This window comes from Triturus cristatus, chromosome 12 (genome assembly GCF_964204655.1).
Source record: "Triturus cristatus chromosome 12, aTriCri1.1, whole genome shotgun sequence".
In the NCBI taxonomy this organism is placed as follows: Eukaryota; Metazoa; Chordata; class Amphibia; order Caudata; family Salamandridae; genus Triturus; species Triturus cristatus.
In genome coordinates, this window is record NC_140595.1 from 780,482,216 (window position 1) to 780,492,292 (window position 10,077).

Sequence of the window (10,077 nt, forward strand, 5' to 3'; positions counted from 1 at the left end):
GTCCTTTTTTGGGATTAGGAAATAGAGGGAGTAAACCCCTGTGGTTTGGTGAGGCAAGGGGACTGATTCTAGTGCATGTTTTTGTAATAGAGAGAGAACCTCTTATTTGAGAAGTGGTAGATGTTCTGTGGACATTGGACGTTGTCTGGGAGGAATGTTTGGGGGGTAGAGGTGAGTTCCAGGCAGTAACCACACTGGATAATTTGTCTTACCCACTTGTCTGTTGTGATTGAATTCCAGACAGGCAGGAACTGTAAGAGACGTCCCCCGACAGGAGTGGGATGATCGGGGGTAAGTGCAGGGAAGTCACTGTTTAGTGGTAGGGGAGGTTCGTTTATTGTTGCCGCGACCTCTTCCCTTACCATTGTTGCCTCTGTAGCCTCCGCGAAAGTATCCTTTGGAGGACGTTTGAGTGGGGCTCTTATAGGACGGAGAGGAATGTTCTGAGCCAATGGTTTTGGAGGCAGCTCCATAGAAGGAGCGGCGAAAAGAGCCTCTAGGGGAAGGGAATTGGAAGGCCCCCCATGGATTTAGCAGTTTCCGTATCCTTTTTCATTTTTTCTAATGTTAGGTCAACTGAGGGCCCGAAAAGATGCTCTTGATTAAAGGGCTGATTTAGAATAGCAGATTGCACCTCTTGTTTGAATCCGGAGACCCGGAGCCAAGCGTGCCTGCGCAACACACCGCTAGTGTTAATGGCGCGGGATGCGGTATCAGCCGCGTCGAGCGCACATTTAATCAAGGTGTTTGTGATCAATTTCCCTTCTTGGATAAGGTGTTGGCCTTTTGTTTGTATTGGTCAGGAAGGTGTTGCATGAGCTGTTCAAGCTCCTCATAGTGAGCCCTGTCGTATCTGGCCAATAAATCTTGGGCATTGGCAATCCGCCAATGCTTTGCAGCCTGTGACGCAATACGTTTACCAGATGTGTCTATTAATTTTGACTCCTTATCAGGAGGGGGGAAGGGTGTTGCCTGTTCTCTCTGAGTTTGCCCTCGTGCGTGCATTAGACACCACAAGAGAATGCAAAGGGACCTGACCGTTAATGTAAATTGGGTCATTGGGAGCTGCCTTATACTTTTTATCTATCCTGGTGTTGAGAATCCTGGCTCTGACAGGGTCTTTAAAAACTTCTGGAGCATGTTTGAGTATGCCTTTTGACATTGGCAGGGTGTGCGGGGACTTTAGCGAGGGTGCAAAGGTTTCAAGTAGAAAGTCTTCCTCTAAAGGGTCAGAATGAAATTGTACCCAGTGGTATTGGGCAGCCCTATTGATTAGTTGGGCAAACCCAATATTGTCATCTGGTGGTGATGGCCTGGATGGATAGAGGTCCGGGTCAATGTGTGGGTCGGGATCTGTGTTGTAGTAATCCCAAGAGTCTACGTCATATGGGATGGTAGGTGCATCATCCCCACTTTTTTCGTCTCCGACGTTTATTTGGGGTTCCGAAGCCGTTTTCGGCTCCGAAGATTATTTCGGTTCCGAATGTTTGTCCCGGATATGTTTCGACGCCGAGGGCTTCGGCGTCGAGGCTGTCCTCGGTGCCAATGAAGAAGGGCATGGCACATCTTTGGTCTTGTGCTTCAGTGCCGAAGGTGACTTTTCGGCACCAGAATGGGGTTGGCTCAAGCCCGAGCCAGAAGTCTTATCTTTAGGTTTCATAGCCGGGCCCGAGGGCGGGGCGTCTGAGACATGTTGCCGGTGTCGACCGGAGCCCGAGGGTGTTACCGGAGCCTTAGGTTTGTTTTTTATGAGAGGGGTTTCGGTACTAACAGACCGCTCAGCTGGGGTGAGTGTCTCCTCTTTGACGTCGGAGTCGTTGGCCTCAGAGACTGAGACTGAGAAACCGGCCCTAGGATGCTTGTTTCCAGTCCAGGGAGGACCTGGCTTGGCAGTTCGGGCTGGACTGTTCCCATGAGGCACAGGGTCAAGACTGATTTGCATATGGCTGGGTTCAAACTGGAACGGCATGGTGAGCAAAAAAACGATGGATTTAGGCCCAGATCTCTGTACTGGGGTGAATGTATGACATTGTTCTGCATTCTGTCCATCAACTGTTGTTTTTGCATTCATCACCTTGCTCCGGCTGGACATTGGGATCTGCTCCGAAGATGTCCGGAATCGAGCTGCTTCCGTGAGACATTTCGTGACGTCGAGCTCGACGATCATGGATGGTTTTCTTCGACCTGAAAGATGAACAGGCCTCGCAGTTCTTGTCTTCATGCTCCGGGGAGAGACGGAGGTTACAAACCTCGTGCAAGACCGTGTGTGGGAATTTAGCACCACACCCGGGGCATTTTTTTGAAAGGAGTCCTTTCCATTGACTGCAGGCGTGGTCGGCACGGAGAGCCGCGTCGCAGATCGAGGTCGAGGAGTTTGTTTTGAATAATGCGCATCGAAAGGGAAACGCGATCGAGACAATACAGTTGAGTGTAGAGAAATTGCCCGTTGAAGGGTGGGTAGAAACCGACACCGACCCGGAGCTCAGCAAATCACATCTGAACCCGATGGCGGAAAAAAAACAATCTAGAGATGAAGTTGATGCCCATGCGCACTATCGTCCTAAGGAGGAGTCACCTACCTCTTGACTACAAAAGACTTGTTCCAAGACAAAAACAAAGTGCAAACATCCGAACCCAACACCAGATGGCCATCTATGCACAAGTATACGATCTACAGCTCACATGCCTCGAACACAATGTTGCTTGATAAATTGGCTGTCCCTGAAATAGCAAGCAAAAATGAAAGTGCAAAGGTACATCCGATTTGGAAACCACACCACTCCCTTCGTCAGGTATAACCAGTAGGCCTGAAAGGCAGCACTGTGATGTGAGCTGGTGGGTGTCTTCACACATTAAAAGTACTGCAGGCGAGCAAGAGCTAACGAGAGCCATTTCATGGTACTTGAATGTGCAGCACCATAAAGATCAGATCATTGCATTTCCCACATGGGAGTATACACTATTGAAAAGAGAAGTCTTCAACAGAGCTCTATCTAGGATGCGGGTTTAATAACACCTGGCATCACTGTAGTGCATTAAAGCCTGGTAAACATATTTCAGTACTGACCTAGTCATATTGTCCAGTGATGGGTTTATGTATGGCTGCCTTGTCTGCTTCTATTGCTTATGTCTCAAAAAAGGACCTGTGTGGTCTGGTTTAACCTCATTTGATGTGCTAAAGAAATAGTATCATTATTTTTACAACATATGGGTTATTGCATGGATATAGGAAAAAGAAAAAGGCCCAGGCTATGCATGAGAGAAGTAGATGAAAGAAAGAAAACAGACTTACAGGCGCTTGCCTTGCACAATATCAACGTAATCCTCTGAGCGCGCATAATATCCCTCCGGGCTCAAAGCACCCCAGAAGTTGGACCACAGCTTCCCGTGTCGTGAAATCATTGGTGCAATAACCTTCCTGTAGGGCAGAGGAAAGATCAAACAAAAACAAAGGATCATTAAAAGTGGTGTCTTTTAGGTGTTGACGGGAAACGCCTCACAGTTGCTCTGCTGGATGCCCCGAGGCATGAAGCTCTTTCCCCAATCTTTTGGTTTTTAGAGTAACACTAAAGGAGCCTGGCGCAAGTGTTTGCTTTCTGAAGCCTTCCATACATGCCCCAACTCAGCACAGTTTACAAGTGCTCTAGAAATATGAGACCTTCTTAGGTCTGAATGAAGGAATAGCCAAGTAATTGTAATATTTGAGCTTTTCACTTACCCACAGTGTAAACACTGACCAGTGCACAGACCAGAGGGAGGTTTAAAAACTATCTCCAGGTCCCATTCTTCCTTAAATGAATGCAGACACTAAACGCTGGCAGCTCTTGTCACAACTAGGGAAAAGACCCACCTCTGAGGAATGTTCCTGTCACAAACCTCTACCCCTAATGGGGCCCTATCATTTCCCAACGCCTTCCATGTGCCCAGTGCTTAATTTGTAAAAAATGATATGTGCCAGGGCCCTCCTCAGGAGGCCACTGCAGCTTGCACCACCCATTGCCCCTGCCAGCATTGCCAATGACACTACCAACACAACTACTAACCATCACACTCTTACAAGTGTGACAATTCAGACTATTCCAGGCTCCCAAAGCTATAAGAATGGCTTAAGCAGCAGGTATTATTCATTGTAATGTATATTTAATTGAAAAAAACTGTTTCTAAATTAGAGAAACATCGCCACCATGTGGCAGACTGTAATAAGTGCCGGTGTTGACAATTAAGTGCCGGTTTGGAGCACTGGAAACCACCGGCTCAAATTAAGCACTGCAGGTGCCCCATCCATTCCATGGTCTCTCTAGGCTGCCTACAGCTTAAACTAGATGGCCAATTCCATCACATTCAAGTTAGCCACCTTTGAAGTATACCAATATTCATGTATCATTTCAAACATTCACCCTTTTACTAATCTATGCAGACGTCCAACACCACCTGCAACTCACGATATCGCCTGCCCAATACAAAAAACCCACACACACACACAAAGCTAGAGTTTCAACCTTAGTTATATTTTTTGTTCAAACTCCTCCAAATGCATGCAAGCGCAGCTGTTTTCATGCTGTAAATCATCAGACAGCACTTACCGGTTCTCCCCGATAAGGACCTTCAGGATATCTGGATTTGTGATGACAACCTCTGCGTCCACACTAAAGTAAAAATCACACGTGGTATCCTGGCGACAGATGTCCCTGCACAGAAGAAGTAATGTTGATGAGAAAATATTAGCTGCTGTGTCCAGAAAACAAAATGCTTTTCCACACATTTACCTCATTTTGCGTTTACAGGCACTATATATAGTTCATCTAAATCAATTGTATTCGGGTAACAATCGATCTGGGCCCACACTGCTAACAGAAAATGTAAGGGTCTCAATTACAGATTGGAGGCCCTGCCACCGAACCACTGTTCACACTGGCAATAGCCAGCCTGTGAAACTTTCTGGTATATGCCAATGTGGCAGGCACTTTGCCCTTGGATCTGCAAAGGCACTGGGGAAAGTCCTGCTGTGTCACGGGACAAGGTAGAACTTTGTCACTTTGCAAGTCCTGAAGACAAAATCTTAAAGAGGTGGTCCATCTGGAGGACACATTGTTCTCTGAATGAAGCAGTGCCCCGTTACTGAACGCCTCTAAACATCTCCTTAAGTGTCCGGTTGGTGATGAACCCCCTAACATCTCCCCATCTCCCCCACCCCCTCGGCCCTCACCACATCACAAGGATCGAGGGCAGCGGGACATTTGATAGATAAGACCTAAAACACATTTGGGTACAGACCACTCTAAGAGTAAAACTGACATTGTTGCTGCTAAAAAAAAAAGTGAGGTGTTTGTATGGATTTTTAGAGAGGATCTTACATCTAGAACTGTCTTCTGAAGAAAAGTGAATTTCCTGCCTTCTGGAAAAAAGGGAATTTCCGGTCTTCTGGAGAAAAGTGAATTTCCTGTCTTCTGGAAAAAATGGAATTTCCGGTCTTCTGAGAAAAAGTGAATTTCCCGTCTTCTGAAAAAAATGGAATTTCCTGTCTTCTGGAAAAAAGTGAATTTCCTGTCTTTTGGAGAAAAGCGAATTTCCTGTCTTTTGGAGAAAAGTGAATTTCCTGTCTTTTGGAGAAAAGTGAATTTTCTGTCTTCTGGAAAAAATTGAATTTCCGGTCTTCTGGAAAAAAGTGAATTTCCTGTCTTTTGGAGAAAAGTGAATTTCCTGTCTTCAGTATATATGATCTTGCAAATTGACGTAATATGCGAAGACGAACACAGTCTTTATACAAACTCTGAACCTTGTCAAGTTTCGAATTAAATAATTCAGGTCCCGATTCCAAAAGGGTTCCTCTGCATATCCACCCCCTTCGATACACAAATCAAAGGAATAGTCACTATTGAGATTATAAAGATTTCAGAAGACATATGACAATCCCTCACATTTCAGAAGACATATGACAATACCTCACATGGTACAGTTAGCCATGATTTACATGTGGAGCTGTAGGAATGATGTGGCCATGCTCACATTTTCTTCTGGCTTTTTGGACATCCTGGACCACAACAAACACACCCTTTGCCAGGACAGTGTGGCTACGGTTTTGGGGGTTCAAACGAGACATATGAGCCCTTCAAACAATTTTCTACAAGAAAAGCAATGTTGGTAAAAGGTTGAATAGGTTTTGTAAACAGATATCAGTATTGTTTGTATCCTCAGTTTACAAATGCTAGTAAAAGGCAAGCATGAAATAAAAAATTAAATATTAAAATAAAAAATTATTTACGTTGTAAGCATCTATTTGTGTCAGACTGACATGCTGTGCATACCCCTGCCATTTGGTGTTGGGCCCGGATGTGTGCCCAACACTAGATGGCAGGGGTATGCACAGCTGTTTGTTTTTCTTTTAATAATTATTTTCGAGCCTGAGGTACTGGCACTCCACTTCTTGCTTGCAATGCACATTGTTAGATTGTTTTCTTTCCACCGTCTGGTTCGGACGTGTGCTCCTGTGTTCCAGATCGACGCTGTTGTGTTCTTTTCGATCTCAAGGGTCCTCTCACTCAGTTTGCATTGTATTCAATTGCATTTCCCTTTTTCTCATATCAGGTTGACGTCTTCAGTTTGGTCTGGGACACTTCTCCAGGTTGTCTCCAGGCCCTGCTGGGGCCACGCATGTCAAGGTCTCCTTCCCTTCCATTTGGTCCGCTCTCACCATGCCTCACCTGCAATGGAACAGATACCTTTTTGATACTGCTCTCAGTGCCATGCGAAACACTCCTGGGTCGATCTCCACCAGGTCTGTAATATTTGCCTCTCACCTAAGCATTAAAAGTTCTATTGCGATGCGTGCTGGTCACCCAGTCAAAAAGACTCTTCGAAACCGCCAGGCTCGTCGACTCGAGATGTCACGCAGGAGTGCCGAAGATACCCCCGACCTCTTCGGCACCCAGGACTTCGAGGGGGGAGGCAGCATCCTGAGCCTTCGATCACCGATGAGGAGGCTTTATCCTCCAAAGAGACTTCCGACTCCAACCTTGAGATTGAAGACCTCCTGTCGGCTCAACAGGTCGTGAGTACAGATTCTCCTCCCCCTCACACCACTCGGAGCTTCCACCAACAAAGGGCGTTCAGTCACTTTGGACCCACTGAGACAGGCTTCTGGGCCACCGCTGCCTTTGGGCCATTGGCAGCATTGCTCATCGACTTCGGACACTACACCCAGCATCATCTCGGCGCTGAATAAATTCTAGAAGCAGACTTCCTCTGTGCTCCTGGCTAAGCGCCTTGGTACAATAACATCTGGACAAAGGTTACTGAGTGAAAGAAATTAATGTACATTTATTGTCCTTGTGCAAAAAATACTCCTGAAGAAATGAGTGATAGAAGAATTTAGCTGGTTAGAGGCTATAAAAAGATGGCAGAAGATTATGTAGTACCACAGAAGCACACACATAAGGCTAAATCTCTTATGTAGTTTACAACCAGGCAGTTGTAATATCAGCTGAAGAATCATGGATTTGGACATGGTACCATGGACATCGCAGAGTTTGGGCATCTCTAACAAAAAAAAAACTCTGCTCGGCAGCAAGCTTTATACCCGTCTCTTCTCTGGTTGGTATCCTTCATTGTAGAACACGCTAGCATATCAGTCAGTTTTGTTTGTCACCTGCCTTCTCACAGGCTTACTGCAGGGTCTTTAAAAAGGTAATGCTTGTTTCGATCTTTATTTACACTTCTCGCAGCAGTTCCTTGATAACGTCTCTTTTCTGTTCTAGAAAACATTAACGTTGCATCTCCACAAACAGAAATTGTAAAAGTCTATCCTTGAACCACTGCCGGATGCTTCGCTGTACAACACCTCATCTCCTCCAAGGTGCTCCACAAAGACTCCGGGCACTCCTTGGTGGCATGCTTCATCTCCTTCCAAGAAGGCACAGAGGCCTACTTGCTCCTCTTTTGGGTTGTGTTTGGTTGAAAGCCACACTTCTCTGCATCTTTCTGATAGTTTTCAGTGTAACGCCCCGCTCCTGGCCCTTCCCAACCTCACCGAAGCAATGGAGAAAAGTTATGATCTCCCATACTTCCACCTACTATAGCAACACTTCTGCCACCATCCAGATAACATTCGTACTTACATTGCCATGTCACGAGCTTCCCCCTGGGTCAACGCCTCCTCTGGTCCAACGATTTTGATGCTGGAAAATTTATGCTTATGCCTTTCCCAGAAGGCCTGGATGTGTGGTTCATGGTAGACCTCCTGAAGCAAAAGAACAAAAAAATATATATAATGACTATTGGATCAGGGTGCATGGATCAGGGTGCAAAGGAGGGGATACCAGTAATATTAGAATACTACTTCTTGAAGTCCCAGTTCTGCATAGTTGAAAGCATCGCTGAAGTAATAAAAATTAGAATATTTCACCTCTGCACATATGTATATTATCCATCAGTAGAAAAGGCGATAAATCCAACACGTTGTGGAACACCCATCACAGGCAAACATTTTAGATTGCTTAAAATACTATAACAAATCTTCTCAAAACTACACTGCAGCACATATAATAGAAACTGTTGTGTAAGTAATGAAGAAATGTTCTATAGTTTTAAAAAAATGTATCTGGTCCCTTTAAGGCTCTAGTAGCTTCCACTACCATCCTGTCTTGTTTATTGCAGTTAGTTCTTTCTTAAGTGAACAGTTCTGACTAGGAATGTATTTCCAAACTTTTTATTCCAGATTATCAAAAAGAAGCTGAGGAGATTGCCGGGCCGTTTACGACTGATTTGCCCAATGCTGAACCAGAACAACAGTGGACCACTTCTTCTACATTGTAGGATTTTCATTGATAGTCATTAACTTTAGAATAGAGTAAAAAAAACTTACAGTATAAAAAAAACCTTGTAGACCTCAATGCTCTAAGGCATACGTAATAACAACTATATTTAAAAGGAGAAAAAAAAATAAGAAGAAACCTCAATATTGAGTTAACTATACAGGTTCCTCAGAGCAGATTGACCAAAACTAGAGTTGGCATTCATATCAAATTGAGGCAATAGCTCCTTGTTAAAGTATGGACTGTTTTCCATGTAGCCAGTATACATATATCTGAAAGATTCATGTTTTAGCAGCTGGGCTGCTGCAGCTACTTCCCTCTAGTGGAATATGCTCTGGGTCTACCCGGTACAGTTGATAACATATGGGAATACAGGCCACAAACCAAAAGGGAATGAACGGTCTTGAAGTGGCCAAAACTTGGCAAATGAGACCATTGTTAATAAAGAGTTGTCATTAAGAAATTTAGAAACCCAATCGCATTTAGTAATATCTCTGATCATACTCCGAATGGAGCACCATATATCTGATGCAACATCGTTCTGTTCCAAAAACCACTGCTTTATTGTAATAAATAAAGTTTGCTGGCTTTAAGGCCGAGCCAGGATTCAAAGAAAACACATCAGCCAACACGTTTTTCGTCCCTTTCCGGTGTGCTGTTGAAATTACTGAGGGTAGAAAGTGATGAGGTGTGCAAAGGGGAGAAAAGGGGTAAACAGACTTTAGTGCGCGGCTTCTAGTGCACATACCATTACTTCGCAAGCGTTACTATGCTTGCGATGTTACAACGCGTACCATTAGTAGGCAAGTTGTTACATCGCAAGCGTTGTTACAACGTATGCGTTGTAATGGTATGCACTATCCACATCGTTTTTTGGAAGGAGCTTCCGTTTCCAAACAACGACGTGCAGATCTGACATCGCTGGAAGCCACTGGAAGCCGGAGAAGAGAGGAACCACGGAGGAGAGAGAGAGGCAAGTGTCGTTTTTTGTGTCGTGCAGTGGTAGTCTTTTACGTTGTAGGGTTGTGTCTGAGTAGTGTAGGGTCGTGCTGGGGCTAGTGTTTTAGGGTTTAGGGTAGTGATATGGTGTATGTGTAGGGTAGGGGTTTAGGGTAGTGTCGGGGGTCGTGCAGGGTAGTGTTTCAGTGTAGGGAAGGGACTGGGGGTAGGGGCAGGGTCGTGCTGGGGGTAGTGTTTTAGGCTAGTGTTGTGGTGTTAGTGTAGTGTAATGTATTAGGGTTTAGGGTAGTGTTGGTGTGTAGTGCAG

At 45.0% G+C, this 10,077-nt stretch overlaps 1 protein-coding gene across 1 annotated transcript in view; it reads right to left on the reverse strand.

The window, feature by feature from the left end:
• PLOD3 (procollagen-lysine,2-oxoglutarate 5-dioxygenase 3) overlaps window positions 1-10,077 on the reverse strand; it is a 361,546-nt gene that overhangs the window by 61,668 nt on the left and 289,801 nt on the right. Inside the window, exons 10-12 of the mRNA XM_085639312.1 lie at window positions 8,115-8,236; window positions 4,584-4,688; window positions 3,293-3,418 (exon numbers count right to left, since the gene is read on the reverse strand). Of these exons, the coding sequence (XP_085495438.1) occupies window positions 3,293-3,418; window positions 4,584-4,688; window positions 8,115-8,236 (353 nt within the window). The remainder of the gene's footprint in view (window positions 1-3,292; window positions 3,419-4,583; window positions 4,689-8,114; window positions 8,237-10,077) is intronic.